This window comes from Sturnus vulgaris, chromosome 13 (genome assembly GCF_052056855.1).
Source record: "Sturnus vulgaris isolate bStuVul1 chromosome 13, bStuVul1.hap1, whole genome shotgun sequence".
Taxonomy (NCBI): Eukaryota; Metazoa; Chordata; class Aves; order Passeriformes; family Sturnidae; genus Sturnus; species Sturnus vulgaris.
In genome coordinates, this window is record NC_142255.1 from 8,253,031 (window position 1) to 8,269,607 (window position 16,577).

A 16,577-nucleotide genomic window follows, 5' to 3' on the forward strand; every position below is an offset into this window, starting at 1 on the left:
AATATAGAGACCATTAAATATGTGTGCCGTTAAATGTATTTTACCTAAATTTTAATGTATGGATATTGCAACTTTCCATTACAGTGGAATATCTTTCCATGACAATGAATATTGATCTAATAATACATTTGGAATATTAATATAGTATGTGTACAGGATAAGTTCCAAACTTGTGTGCTAGAAGACAAATATGAAAATCAATAAGAAATTTTATTCTAATTAAAGTGCAGAATATTTCTTCCAATAGCCACCACTTGAAATCCCCTTCAATAAGGAAATTAGCGGTTATATGTATTGCTTTTACATTTTCCTAACCAGTTGGTATCTTTGCTGTTTTACAAAAGTAAATATCATTACAATAAGATACAGTAATAAAAAGGATCAAAGGATTTTGCTTGCTGTGTACAGCATATGGCAATGTGTCTACCAAGCCACTTTTAGATCCAATGTGTATTAAGAGTGAGGAATGAATGGGTGGAATTCAAATAGAAATCATCCTTGCTCAGAGTTGATAATCTTCATTTATCAGCAATAAATTGTTTTTCAATTAGTATGAGTTTAAAGTGAATGTATTCTTTGAAGTTCATAATACTTGCAGAATGAATCGCTTGCTAATTTCCTGTTGCTTTCTTTTGCCTTGCAAGCCTTGCTCGGTTTTATTGTTTTATTGGTAATGATATGTTTAGTTTGGGTTTAAAGATAAAATAATATCTCTTAATGAAACTTCAATTTATTGTTCAGTTATCATACTACATGTTTAGCTTAACACTGGGTATATTATGGTTTTTTCATACTCCCCCAGGTAGTGCAGATTTTCAGAACTGTCTTATATGCTGCTAGCTCCAACATGGAAAAAAAAAATGAAGCATATGCCTAAAAAGTATTTTTATGAGGTCAGATCTCCTGAGCAGTCAAAACGAACTCTGCTTACAAACCTTACTAGAAAAGGTCAAAAATAAGAAATAAGAGCCAATAACTAAATAAATATACAGTATTTTGTTTTATCTGGACTGTTTGTGTATTGCTTTCCCTATTTGTGCTCTACTGTGAATCCTTTCCATCCTTTTCTGAATAGAACACTTTTTCTTGTATTTTGACATGTTTATTATCACAGTATCTGAGTACTTAGTAACAATAGTTCTACCATTTTCTTTAGACGTGCAGAAGCATTACAGTTGTCTTGGCTTCTAATGTCTGCATCTAAACAAACCAGAAATCCTAAGTGTTTTATATAGAATTCTGAGAACATGCTAGGTGGTATGTAATTTTAAACCCTCCACGTTCTGATGTATTGAATAGACCACAGATGTACATAGAAGTACCTGCTACCTCAATTCAGGGGCTTGCTTTGCTATTTCTACCTGTTTTTGCAAATGTAGCATCAGGGTGATGCTGATGTGTTTATCATGTGGTTTTTTGGTAGAGCTAAGTGAAGGACTATCACTTCCATTGGCTGCAATGAGCCTGGCTCTGTTTGCCACCATGTGCAATGGTCTGTATCTGTATCTGGTCCTCTCCTGCGTGAGGAAGCAGGAAAAGCAACAGTGCTTCAAGCACGGCTGCCACTGTGGCGGGACAAGGCATCAGCTTGGAGGTTCAGTTCACAGAAAGTGAATGTTCAGCTTTGAGTCCATACTTTAAGGTATTAAGTTTTTCTGAAACACTTGTTTCCTTACTTTAACAAGAATGATAAATGGCTTGAGACACTTCTGCTGAGAAAGGAAAAAAAAATCGTACCACCTTAAGATAGCTGTCAAGCATAGAAAATTTTACCTCAAGCATTTAAAATCTCCACAGGTATCAATAAAATAAACCAGCCTATTAATGAGTTTGTCAGCCCTAATAAAATATGCAATATCTAAGTGCCCTAATGAAATATGCAATGCATTACTCAAATCCATCTGTATGATCATAAACTTCATGAAAAATAGAGAAGAGTTCAGAATTCTCTGAAAGTAATTCTTGTTGTGTTAACACCACATGGATAAATTTCAATCTTGCATAAAACTTCTGCTGTTTCAGAAGGATACCTGCCATGGAGAAAATGAAATTACTCTGCAGAGTGATGTTATGGATCAAGCCTTTGATCCTATTGATGGTCAAACATGCTGGAAGGTTTTTGAACACTGTTTAAAGATAATTTTATGTAGTTATATATGTGCCAATATTTTTAGAATTGGTGCCAACAGTGAGACTTCTAAACCTGTAGTAAACAGCAAATATCAAATCAGTTGAAGAATGTGAGGGATGGGGTTTAGGTTATTTGGTTGGCTTTTTTTTCTTCCTAAGTAGACCTTTATTTAGTATATCTGACAATTTTTCTCAGCCCATACAGAAATTGGGGATTAAACTGTTTAGAAAGTTAAGGCTTATATTCTCAGAGCCACCTGATGAAATCTAAGTTGTATAGTTTTGATGAAACTTAGAACTCTATCAAATTAAATTTGGTTATTACTTTAATAAGATTTATGCCCAAGTAATCGTAGAACCAAGATTAATTCCACTTTTCTGACCTCTTTGTCCTTGTAAAATTTAGTGATTTACAGTCTTTTTGGTATCTTTCATTTTCCCTGTCTCTTCATTGTTCTCTTTTTCTCTTCAGGTCATTGGTCAGAATTAGCTCTGAGTGGGTGAATGTGGCCTGACTGATCAATCCTGATTGTGTTTGATCTGTTGGAGGCCATGGTGTAGGGTTAAAGTCATAGCAGTCACTACCATCTTGTTTCTTTTTAATTAATTTTGCATAGCCTAAAGATCTGCAGATCTCCAAATAAGATTTAAAAATTAATACATGTGCCTTGTGCGATTTAGCATTTGAGTTTGGGGCTTTTTTTGTATGTTTTAATTTGTCAGTCTTAAGGTAAAACCTAACTAATGTTTTGCCTCTTTTATTGCATCTTATATTTTATATATGTAAGCCTCGGGTCAGTCTGTAGCTTGTACTTGAATATTTCTTAGCTTTCTAAATTTGAATCATCGTTCAGTAAATACTTATTGACATAGAATAATAAAGGGTAGTGGAGCTTGGGAAAGTCTGTCTCAGGGTGGAAAAAAAAAAAAGGCAGTGTCATCTTTTGCCCAGTTGGCAGAAGCTGAGGATACCTGACTCTTGTCAGTGTACAAGAGTGTATATTTATATTCATATGTATGCATACACACATGTGCATTCATGTACTTTATGTACACTTGGTGGAACATGTATGGAATTTAGCTATATGTGTATGTTCTTCCAGTTGATAATCGTTCTTATTAATAAATAAGATTTTATCCATGTGTATATATAGATATATAAGAAGTGTAACTGAAAATTGTTATGATGCAGTGCAGTCAGAAGAGTGCATGCTAGCGAGGAGTTTCATTCCAGACACTAAGGGACAGATTCTCATTCCATCTTTCAGTTTGTGGTAAAGGAGTAGATGGAAACTATTTTGCATATCTTCCAAGGTCAGAGCCAGTAACTTCTTCCTTTTAGCCCAGTTTAGCACATTTATTGTGTCCTAACAATTAATTCAAAGGATTATTGTCCTTTTACTCTCTTTCCAAACAGTAGTTTAGATGAAGTCAGAGAGAGAACAGGGGAGTGTCCTTTCTTTTGTAGTCTTGTGCCTGCACCAGAAATCCTGAGGTAAGGACTGACTGCACTGGGGAATTGCTCTTTCTACCCACATATATAAACCACCATTATAAATTAGATTTCAGTAGTTTTCTTTGTATTCTTCATAGCTTTTTATCAGCTGCAGGATATTGACAGTAGTTTGCTAATGCTCTTCTAAAAGTGTGCATTCTGACGAATGTCAATAACACATAGATTTGGACATGACAAAAATCTTCCAAATGCAAAAATAAGTAAGGAGGGTCTGCAAAGACACATCACAGGACATCTCAATTTTTAATCTCTTCCTATAAGTAAAATACCTTTTTGAAATAGTCTTAGATTATTTTGATAGGCTGGATTTTGTGTAATCTATCCCGTTTCTATTTGCTGGATGGCATTTACTTTTGTCTTGGTGTTGGTTGGAATATATATTCTTAATGCAATGTTTGTTCCATTTGTTTTGGGCCAATTGATATTGGAGTGGTAGCACTACCAATAAGGTGAAATTTTTCAAGCAAAGTGCTTGACAACTGTCTTGGAGCAAGATTGTAGAATTGTAAAGTTCAAGCATTTTTGTAGCAAGGAACATAAAATTTCTGTATGCTTTACTCTACCATCATAGAAGTGTGTTGGGAGGGTTTTTTTTGCAGGTGAAATAGGTATTTATAGAAAAGAAAATCTTAACAGAAAATAAACCAACTAATATTACAGATGGTGCTTGTTCTGAAAGGTGAATTTGCTGTTTTGACTACTAATAAAGAAAAGGATTTGTTCTTGACCACATGCTGTTTTTAAATAAAATCAATTCTGAAATAATTTCTCATTCACAGAGCACTGTTATGCTGTAAGAGTCATCTGAGTTACTAGGTCACAACAGCACTGCAATATTGAGGATTTTTGATACTTTAGCTGTGACAGCAAACAGAAGGCAGTGGAGCCTGATGATATGACAGGTCATGTGATGGCAGGGAATGCCGTGTCTTGAGGCAGGGAGATGTGCGTGACCTCTCCAGTAAAAATGCATCCTGCAGTATGCAGAGCCCACAGAACTGTGTGGCCAGCACTAACACCAAGAGACACAATTTGTAGTAGTTGGTCCACAGCAAGAATGAGATGTTGTAGCAGTCTCTAGCCAGTCGCATCTGGTGGTCCAGAGCTGCCCAGGAGAGTGAAATACTCCACTCCTGTCTGTTCCTGAGACTTGGTTGCCATGGTCACAGCTTTAGAGAGATAAAGACTTTCTTTTCCTGTATTTTATATGTATAGTAGGGGGTCATAGCAGTGGTGTTGCTGCTGTGTAGACACCCCGAACTCTTTCTGTTCATCCATTGTTATTTTATGCTCCTCAATTAAAATCCTTTGGGCTTATTCATATTTAAATACTTCAGGTTTGAGAGTGAATTTTATTTCTGTCCTCTTTTCTGTATTCTCATGTACAAGCTTTGTCTTTTCTGACTCTTTATTTTTCTTTTCCTTGAAAATCAGACAGCATATTCCTAAAAAATAAGTTTCTGAACAATAACCACCCTGCCCCAGTATTATTTTGACTGTTTGCAGTGGTCAGACTGTCTTTGTCATATATACAGGTTTCTAAATCCTTTTCCCTCATCTTCCCTGTTTGTTTCTCAGATGTAATCAGGCATTACAGTATATAGGTCTCTTCCTTTATTTTGTATCTGCCAACTATTTGTTCTGTAAATTAGTATTTCGGGCTCTTCAGGAGAGTGAAGTTAAGCACGTAATATAAATACTTTGTAACACTTTCATGATCACACATATTCCTGTGCACTTTGTGCCATTTTATTGCAGCTCTGGCTGTACACACAAACCTGTACATACAGATGTTTATAATAGGGAACAGGATTGGGTAGTATATGCAAGAAAGTATGAAGTTTTTTTAAGAAAATAGACACCTTCTGGAAAGTGCTACTTAAAAGGGATTTGAAATAGCTGCTATGAGTGATACATAAATGATTTAAAGATGTAAAAGGAGATTTTTAAATAGATTTTAGGGTGCCATAATGTTGTTAGTAAGAAGATAAGCTGATTGTCCAGGGCATTTGCTAGTCAATGTTCCTCTCTAAAAATGTGCTTTAAAAATTAAAAAAAAAATACCCCACACCAATTGTAACTTCTCTATGTGAGAAGCCAAGCCCTGTTTCTTGCTTAGTGTGAACCCAGAAGGGCTTTTTTCAGTTGATGTTAATTTTCTGTTCTCCAAACTACTCAAAAAACGACATACTTGCATTGGCATTGTTTTGATGCACTTAGAGAAGTTTGTTAGCAGCAGACATGTTCAGTAACCCAACAACCTGCTGGTGGTTTCTCATTTTGCATCTGGTAAGTCTATAATATATAGAAGCATATCTGTCATCTACTTAAAATAAGTGTGTTAAATATGCAAAAAATGAATTCACTTTCATTGAGAGTACCTGTATGTTCCATTCAGGCCATTGACTTCCAAGGTTCAATTTTGCTGTCCCATTTTCTGTACCTTTTGCCACTTCTGGTATGCTTCTTTCTCTGTCAACTAAATTTCTTTTCTGCAACCAGAAGTTGAAAAATTGTCTCTGAAGCTATTGCCAGAGAAAAGCTCTGATATATAGAAAATAACCCAAGCTTGTAGTATGATAACTGTAACTAAATTATATTCTATTTTATATTCACTAGATTATCCCACAGAATGGTCTGACTATGAGGGATGCCTGCTGCTGAGGCACTCATATGCATCTGAAGCTACCAAGACATGTTTGGAAGTTCTGTCTAATACCAAAGACTATGCATAATCACAGCTTTGAAATTTAGTACCATGTCCCCAAATTTGAATTTATTAAAACCTCATTTTCTTAAAAGGAAGCTGATATCTGGTAACTTCACAGGGCTATTGTGATAGTCTTGAGGACTCCAGCAGTGAATTGCATTGAAAGAAATTCAATTACAGAAAACAAGGTTGGATATACATATGTATACACATGCATACAAATATTCACTGTCTAGTGGACTTGCTATAGAAGTTGATAAAGTTTCGGCCCATCCACTTAAAAGTAGGAAGAAGAATGATTTCTTTGAATTTTGTTCATATCTTGCTCTAAATCATCCAGAGAGTTCTGTGGCATGTTTATAGCTTGAAAGGTTACTTTACATACAGAAAGCCAAAATAATATTAGCTGAGTGACAGTATTATTTCCAAATTTCTTCACTTTGCAAATGCTGTAGTACTTCTCAAAATGTTTGCTCATGTCCAGTGTGAACTGTATAATCATCCCTTGTAGGCTTCTATAAACATTGTTTTTGTGTTCCTGGAATGCTGAAATGTGTCAGTGCTGGGAGCTTTGTAGACAGTTGAACTGTGGAGACCTTTTGGGCATCCTTTCAGTAACCATCCTGTTCTGTAATGGTCCCTGGCACTGGCTACAGGTCCTGGGGAGGAATTAAAAGAATGGTACATTAAAAACAATTGGGACTGATTCTTATTTCTTTGAGTATAATATTACAGTAATCTGTGGGGTTCAACTGATTTCTATAGGGGACAAAGAATCAGGTGTCCTATTTTTTCTTCTGCTCTGAATTCAAAGACTTTGTATGAGTAGTAGAGATGATACTGAAGTGAACAGAAATGGATGAGTTTCAGAGAAATAATTTCAGATAAAGAGATTTTATATACACATATACACACAAACACTTATTGTATGAGATCCCTCAATCCCAGTCCAATATTTTTAGCAGGTGTTACTGATAGAACTTCAATGTTACACATTTTTTTTCTTGTAGCAGTGAAAGGGAAAATTCATGTTGTATTACTTGAGGGTAGAAAGAATTCAAACTTAAGGGAAAAACATTTCATGTTACAGTTGATATTTAATACTGGAAAAACCCTTTTGATGTGTTTTATCTCTGATATTTATAGGAAACATGCTTTTTCAGCAATTTCCTTTAATTCCTATAGGAAATATGTAGTATATAATAATAGCTCATTTCAAATACATTTAAGCTCAGTTTTGATATCTTTAATGTTAGTTATAATTAAAATAGTATTACTAAAATTATTACTAGATAAAATTTTTACTAAAGTAATATAACTGGTATAACATCTAGAGGATTTAGAGCCCAGAGAGCCATACAAGTGATGAGAGAGTCTCTGAAACATCACATTCATATCCCTGATGACTAAGCTACATGTATATTCATGCATAAACCTTCTTCATGTTTGACAATTTTTCAGAATGGAATGAAAAAAATTGAGCTTTCTCTTGCTATTTGTAATCCAGAACACTAGAGGACAGCACTAAAATATTACATAAATGTGTTGTTTACACTATTAATGATATAGATGCTCTGGGAGGGCTTTGTGAGGAGAAAAGAGTTTTGAACAGTTAGGGTAAGTGATATTTTTGTGAATATCTTTGGCTCCCTTTGAAAACTGCATCTCGCTCCACTTGCATAAAATATTTGGACCTGCTTGTTGTCTGAAACAAAATTATTTGCTGCAGTGATTTCTTTAGAAATGAAGCTTCATTATATAGCAATAGTGTAGAATACATTTTAAATTTTAAAAATGAGTTATTTGCCTCATCTGTAAATATATTGCGATTTATTTGTTCACATGTAACGTACAATATTAGTACTATGATACTTACATAGCTCATTGAGAAAGTTAAACTTCCATTGTGTTTCTCTAGGCACACTGGAACGACATGAAACTGGTGAGACAGCAAGGGCAATTCTTACTGCAATTGAAGATTCAGAATACTTAGTGGCAGATGCTCTACTTCCTGTGTCTCAGGAGTCAAAACGAAGCAAGAATTCTGGATGCAAACACTCCAGCTTGTATAAGCATGGCGTGGGCCCTTATTTTGTTCATACAGAGAAATCTTCTGATAAGGTAAGGGTGAAGAGTAGAGCATTTCTCCAGAGAAATTACTTATTATTCAAATTCTTTACCCTTTCACCCACTAATGTCAAAGTGGGATGGTGGCTTGGTTTTAAGTTTATAAAGCTTCTTCTGGCTGGCTCAGTTTTTTGCCTTTAACTCCATTCGATAGACAGAGGAGGAAAATGGGCAGAGGGCCTTATATAATCTCAAAGGATTTTCTCAGATGTTATTGCCTGTAGTTAGATCCTATTTCCTCCTGCCTCTAGCTTGTGACTGCACCTCTCAGTAGTACCCTGAGAATAACTGAACACCCCTCACACCTATTTAAACGTGTATGTCTTGAGAACAAGCACCTTGTGATCTGATGATGTTGGTCTTTCTCTTATTGTCCTTCTAATGAGATCACAGATCCCTCTTGACATTCAGGAATAGTTTTTGTGTGTTCTGTTAGCATCATCATAGAGTGGATTGCAAATGCCTTATTTCATATTAGTGTGATTGAATTTGGCACCTTATTGGTTAAAAAAAAGATGGTAGTGCTCTTGTGAGGTACTGGACTGCAAATAGGTTTGACCATCTTCAGCAAGGAATTGTGTTTACCTTTATCTAGAAATGCTTTTTTACTGAAATCATTAAACTAACTAATTGTGACTGATGGAGAAGATGTGCTCTTTGTTTTTGTTTTGAATAAGTAATAGAGGGAAATAATATGCTTCAAGTAGTGGTAATTTGCCGTTAAAATGGAGAAAATAAGTACAGAGACATCAAATCGTGGGAACTAAGACTGAAAATGCAATAGTCACTCTATTTTCTTGTGGCCTAGATACATCTATACTTCATCAGTCATTTTAGATACTTAAAATTAATATAGTAAATATTAATTTTAAAACTGATTATTATAACTGTATCTAATTTAATACAATCTGAAATTCAATGAGATGGGTATTGCCTTTTCCGTGTAGAAAAAAAGTGGTACAAACCTATTTTGTTAAACCCTATTCATGCATCAGGAGGTAATAGAGTCACTGAATTCCTGATAAGAGTGTATCTTAAGAATAGGAGTTTCATGTTATTCTTGCTTTCCACTTTTTAATTAATGGGGTTTGGGAATTCTGTTCTCTGCAATAAGCAGGGGAAGCCACGTCTGCTATTCCTGAAGCCTCAATGTACACAGAAGGTATTTTACCACAACTATTGCGAGTGAAAAATGCTTTCCCTCAATCACACATAGAAACAGCCTTCAGAATGGTCTCTGGCCTTTATTCTGACTTTATTAATTATAGGAAATGAACTAGCAGGTATTTCAAAACTGAAAAACTACAGATTGATCCAAATCCTCACTCTTGAATGTTATGGTCTTTTCTTCATTGTATCTTCAAATTTACATATAATATTGAGTTTCTAATGATTGTAGTTTAACTTTTAATATTTTTCTTTGACCTTTTACTAACCTTTGTCTGATTTCTAAAGTTCTTTTTGATCCCATTTTCTGAAAAGTCTTATTAGCGCGTAATCCTGCTGAGCATGTTGTGGGGCAGATGGTGCACTAGTTGGCCATTGACACAGAATCTGATCTCCCTGTTAGTTTGTTAAAAGGAATAGTTTCTTCTTGCCTTCTTAAATAGGAACAAAAGAAAAAAGTTTTGGTAGTTGTTTGGTAAGTAGTTTTAGGTACATCTATTAAATTGAAAATTGCATGGATTTAACAAGGTGGGAGGAAAGAAAATGGGCTGATTATGAAATACGAGAAAAGAATTTTTTGTAAACTTAGAAATGTGGAATTTAAAATGCTTTGGGAATTATCATGATCTTAATTTGGGAGAAATATCACAACAGGAAACCGTGGAAATGTAATAATTGGTAGCTTTTTTTTGATCTGATATAAATCTTGTCTGCTCTGGTTTCTCAAAATAATATTCTATTTTCATGTTTAGATATTGTTCATTAATTATATTTTCTAAATGCAAGCTTATTAAGAATGTTATTGATGTCTCTTAGACTTTTTCTGTCAAAATATTTTTTTTTTAGTTTCCCATTCTTTTTTGTCACTACAGACCTGTTAGGTTTCTCTAAATTCATAATAAATTCTTTACCTGGGAAAGCACTTCTCATTCATCAAACGTGTCATCCAATACATTCAGAGCTTCTTCCCACTTGCATCTGCATTGGAGAGGATTCTGTAGATTGATGTGGGAGAAGCTGGAGTTAGAATGTATTTAGTGTAGCTGAACCTGGGAAAAACATAACAATGGAAGTCCCCTTAATGCTATTGCAGAAGCCCAGTGCTGGCTACACAAAAGGAGAGTGGAACTCTGCAGCCTTTTTAGCACTGGTCTGTTATTGCTGAATTGAAGGCTTCTTATGAAGTCTGCTGTTTTTCTTAAGTTTTGTGCAGAAAATATATGTTTTTTAGGTTTTTTAAAAAGTACTCTATTGACTGTTTTGCATCATTGTATTTTAGCATCTTGAAATATTCTAGAAATTCAGATCCCATGTTAATGGGAGGGCTGTGGTTATCAGACTGTAACATTCTATGCCCTATTAATTAAAGCATATAATTATTACACACATAAAACTATCACAAAACTTTCAGATTATCAGATAGTTTTAATATAGAATGAGTGTTTCATTATCAATATCCTTCTTTAGCAAATTGTGTATTAGAAATTTAACAACATACTTAATTTTTAATAACTTTGCTATCAAAAAAAACCTCATCATCAATTTTAGCATATATTAAAGAACTCAATTTTAGAAGATTTATGTGACAGGAAAAATGAGTGGGTAGCTATTCTGCTCTGTTGGTATTGTAATTGTGAATGATCCTTTTGTACAATGACTGATCCACATGAATATTGCAAGTTAAATTCAGCATTTATTCTTGACATTATTACACTGTTTTATCATTAGTATTATATTTAAGATGAAAGAACGTTTTCAAAATAATGGTCTCTCTTTCCTCCATCCTGAAAAAGATTAATATCCTCACAGAGTAGTCCAGTTTCAAAGGCTTTCTTTCAAAACTTTTGCCATCATGTAAATCACATATACAAAAGCAGAATGTTTTGATTTCATGGTGTTTTGACCATTTTAATTCTTTTATTGCGCTGCACGTGCCAGTGGGAGTACCAATAACAGATGACTGTGACAAATTCAGTTAACACAAGATCCATATTAATGTTGTCAAATCCTCTTGATATATTTAAACAGATTTTAATTATTTTTAATATCAAAAGACCCAAAATATATAGCTTAATAGTTCTTCAAGAAAGCTTTACTTAATATGTGAATGTAAAACCTCTCATAAAAATGAAACTTTTATATTGGCCTTAGTCATTGACATAGGGTATTCATCAAGTCAGCAATTTGTGTGGCAAAGTGCCATTTGAATAGTGTATTGTTAGAATACTTATGGTCCACTTGACAAGGGCTCTTGCTGTAAATAGTGCAATTTGACTCCAGCTGTTAAAGAGTGGCTTTGACAGCAGCCAAATAGAATGGAGATGCTTTACTGCACCGCAGAAAAATCAATATTGGGTTCTTGTTCATAGTAACCTGTTTTCTTTTTTTTTTTTTTCAGATTTATACAAGACTATCTAGAGTTCATTTGTGAAAGTTTAAATATTATTTTGAAAGTGAGGCTGTTTTATTTTCAGATTAATGTTGGTGAATGATGCTTGTGTTTAACTAGGAAGAAAAAGACAGTGCTTTGTGGATATGCATAAACAATGTGATGATGCAGCATTATTGCAACTCTGTTTATAGGGATAAATGTTAGGATGAGGGTGCATAAGTTGTGTAACTAATGACAAAAAAATGTTCTTCCCTTCCTTTTTTTTTTGTAGTGCTACTGTAGTATCCCTGTCAATTTTCTAAGTATAGGGTTTTTGTAAAAGCAGGTTTCTTTGTTGTTCTCCCTGTAACAACCCCCACAGATGTTGACAATCTGTAGTGCCATTGTAGATTTTCCTGAAGCATGGTCTTGCTAGTGCTGAACAGTTTTCCAGCAGTATTCAGTGACACAAGGTTGCTATGATACCTGGCCAGTAGCAATAGGTATTGAATCACTAGTCTTAATTACAATAGAATACACACTAGACTGTGCTCGTGGTGTTTATATGGAACTAGCTCTCATTGTGCCTTTAAGTCATAGTTCTGTTTGAAAATTGGAGCTCTGTGACAAACTGATTTTTAAAAAATTGAAATGCTTTAATGCCTCGTATGAAGATTTCATTGATGCACATAAAAATCTGGATGTGTCTGGGAATTGTTTTCCTGATGTTCCAGAAATCCTTCATGTTGGAAAGTTTCCTACCTTTTCAGCTTCAATATTTTGGATACAAATCTGTGTTTATCATGTACTAATATTTCTCGTGATTTCAGTAAAGTAATCAGAATGGCCTGGGTAGAAACATTGGAGGGAAAAGCAACTTATGAAATCTGTGCGATAGTTGCTAAAGCTTGAAATTTTAAATTATACTACTGAAAATCTAGATCAGAAAAGGGATTTTTTTTCTGTGTATGTAAGGCAAGATGGGATGAGAAACATTCATTTACATGTGGATTTTTATAAGTATATATATTTTTTATATATTAACTCAGCAATTTCTTAAAGTATGTTGTAGTAGGAGTCCTTTAGAACTTGATCTTCACTTACATAATAGTATATATATATATATTCTGCTCTGAACAAAAATATGTAAAGACAAGAATGTCCAGAAGTTATAAATAATAAAAGGAATATCTACTTTGTTGCTGCCCAGAATAAGAGGCAAATGAAAACTGTGGGACAATAGCTGCTATTTGTTTTAGTATAGCAAGGGAAGCAATATGAAAATAAAATTGTTATTGGAAGCCTGGAAAATCACTGCTAGTTAAATCTTACTGATGGAAAAGTTGATAGAAAAATGGAAATAAGATACAAGCACAAATGCAAAATAATACTTAGCAAATAGGAAATCAGGAGTGATACCATAAACAATGGTGTCACAGACATGGATTCCTTTAAATTCTTTCCTTTTATAATTTTAGAGCATTATTATGGGCAATTGCAGATATTGATGATTTATATGAAGTGGATTAATAAGGACAAAGCAAAATAGAAAGTAGTAGAATATTTCTCCTTAAAATTGGTGACATCACATTGCTGCTGCAAGGGTATTTCTTTTCCTGGGACTAGTGTTCAGTAGCTATATTTAGTAGTTTATTAAGTCATCATGATATGAAAATGAGTGAAAGAAAAAGGACACAATAAATACAGAGTTTTTTCTGTGTAATTCAGTTGCAAAACATTTTAGTACTACATTTCCCGTGAAATGTTACAATTAAGTATTTTATCAAGGAACCAAGATAGCAACATAACTACAGTGAATGATAACTTGGGATTTATGAGATTTAATTGGGACCAGTTAAAAAGAACCATGATCCTGAGGGATATTGATAGCTCTGACCATGTGCCATCTTTGATGGAAGTTACTGTCATTTTTGAATTGGTTCACCAAGTCAAGAATTTGTTGAGTTGTGTTTTCTCCATTGATTGCCTCAAAGCAAAATGAAACCAAAACATTGCCATTATGATATTGGAGCACATTTAAACCTTACATACATGGATAACAATTAATACAGGATGGCAGAAATCTGATAATAAGTCTTAACTACTTATTTCAATGTTTGACACTAATTATTTTCTACTCTGTGACTATACTGAAGGTGACTGACTTAAAACTTCTTTCCCTTCCCAGACAACTAATTGGACTGTGTAATAAAGCTAAAGAGGCTGCTACAGTATCCTACTAGAAATAAATCTCAGGTCAATATCAACAGACCTTGTGAAGTATTTCATGTTGAAGGATGATTTATTGAAGCTAACGTAGCTATTGTTGTCTTATTCTGTGTCTTTTCCCATCCTCTACTGCTATGCTGCAATTCCTTTCTGTCTCTTGGAATCTTTAGCAAAGTTTGCATTTTGGTTTTTTTAGGGATATACACTTAAAATTAAAACCTTACAGTTTCTATCCTATGGAAGTGGTGTTCATGATATCGTATTTGCGATTTAGGACTGTTTCTTTTAGGTCTGGGGTGTGGAGCTGGGCACAGTTTGAGTTTTCCTATCTTGGATTTTACCTTTACTACTTTTGTAGTCTAGAAGGTGTTATATTATCTTTGTTATAACCTTATATTTTCATGTTGTTCAATGGCGTTCTTTAAATTCTTCACAATTCATGATAGTGATGTGGTAGAATCTTTACAGTTCTGATAATCGTCTTTTTTATCTCAAACATCAATTCCCTGGCCTCTTATAGTTTAATTAGTATTATTTTAGTGAAGAAAAAATAATAACAAGAATTCAGGGTGAATTCAGTTGTGAGACCTTTTCCTAGGTTTCCATATCACACATCTATTTAAAAAAAAAGTAGTGACTTTTCCAGAAGCACATCATCTTACATGCAACTTTAACAATAGGAATTGCAGCAAACAAACCTTAGGCTGCAAAAGGAAGACTTATGTGCCAGCTTCCTTCTGAGGGTTAATTGAAACACTTGTCTCGGTTATATGGCAGAAATAAAATCTTTGATTTCAAACAAAACAAGAGCAGTGGTTATATGATCATTCTCTTTTGATATATTTTTTTATATTAATATTTAAACCTTAATTTGTTCTAGTGGTCAGGTTTGGTTCTTGCGCTACTTATGGGAAAGGATGAATCTTCCAGGCAGACACATGAGGATGTTTGTTTCCAAATCCTGTCCTTTTGGAAGCCTTTGCAGTAAGACACAACAGCTTGCAAGAAGAGAACAGTATGAAATCTTTGGATACTGAAACTTAGCTGCCATCCTGATACATCCTAGAATGCTCTAGGGTGAAGAAAGTCTAACTTGCTTATTTTTAAAATCTCAAGAATGCCACTTTCTAGAATACACTTTTTGTTGTTGTTGTTCTTTAGTAGAAAGTCACTTGCTAATGAATTGATCTAGAACTTTCATGTAGATAAATTTTCTGGGTGGGACTCTAATAATTCAAGATGGGAAATGCACTCAGTGCAGCCCAGGGAAAAGATGTTGTTTCTGTTGGAGTCAGCACTCAGACATGCATTGCTAACTTAACTTTTATATACATCAGTCCTTCTTTGGACAAAGCAATATTCTCAAAGGTCCTGTTGGCAGTATCTCTATGTTCAGCATCGTATCTCACAGATATTTGGATGTTCATTCATCCAGTAAATTGTTCAATATGATAATTCCTAAATCCTGAGCCAGCAGTCTGTGGCTTTGGATTGCTGTAGCATTTCTTGTCCAGTTGATGACCAAGAAAACTTTGGAGATGTTCCATCTTTTTTTCTAAAGTGCTGAGTGAGGATGGAAATTTTCCACTACCACCCACCACTGAACTGTAAATATTTCTAAAGATATGGTTAGGAAATTTACTTTTACATTCAAAATAAGTTAATATATTAAGATGTAGGCAGAGTATTTGAATATTGAGTGTATAAATAAACCTTAATTTTAAATGCCATCTTATTCCTTCTTTCTGTCTAAACTTTTCACGACTGAGCCTGTCCATGTCAGAAATGGGTGTTAGCTAGAGATGAGTGGATTTACAGTTCACTTTTATATTCTTTCTATGATAAAATTATTAGACAAGATTTTGTCAAAAGTATTGTGTTTAGAATTGCCTTTCTAATAGTGTGCCCAGACAGGCAGTGATATGAATTCTAGAGCGAAGCAAAAGTTGTCTATAAAAAATAGTCTATACATTTCTTCAAATATTTTTCTAAAAAATAAAGCTTAGATTTGTTTCCTAGTGTTGGAAATTTGTGAAGGATATTAATTTTACTTGCCTGTTATCCTTTGATATCTTTTAAAGATTTGTCTCCATAATCACTTTTACATATACACTTTAATTAAATCCAATAGAAAACTGAGTGTTACAGAGAGAGAGTGTGTTGAAAACAAAATGATCAAAACATTAAATTTTCATACCAGGCTTCTACATTGAGCAATAGAATAGATGTGTTAGCAATTCTTCCTGAACAATTGAAATTTTTGTGCCCAGTAGATCCATCTGGACCACAATCTGCCTGACAGTGGCCTTCCATACATGATAAAAAGA

General features: G+C 34.1%; 1 protein-coding gene across 1 annotated transcript in view; it reads left to right on the plus strand.

The window, feature by feature from the left end:
- Window positions 1–16,577, plus strand: part of WDR72 (WD repeat domain 72) — a 92,415-nt gene that overhangs the window by 18,785 nt on the left and 57,053 nt on the right. The window contains exon 13 of the mRNA XM_014873965.2: window positions 8,275–8,477. Coding sequence (XP_014729451.2) covers window positions 8,275–8,477 — 203 coding nt within the window. The remainder of the gene's footprint in view (window positions 1–8,274; window positions 8,478–16,577) is intronic.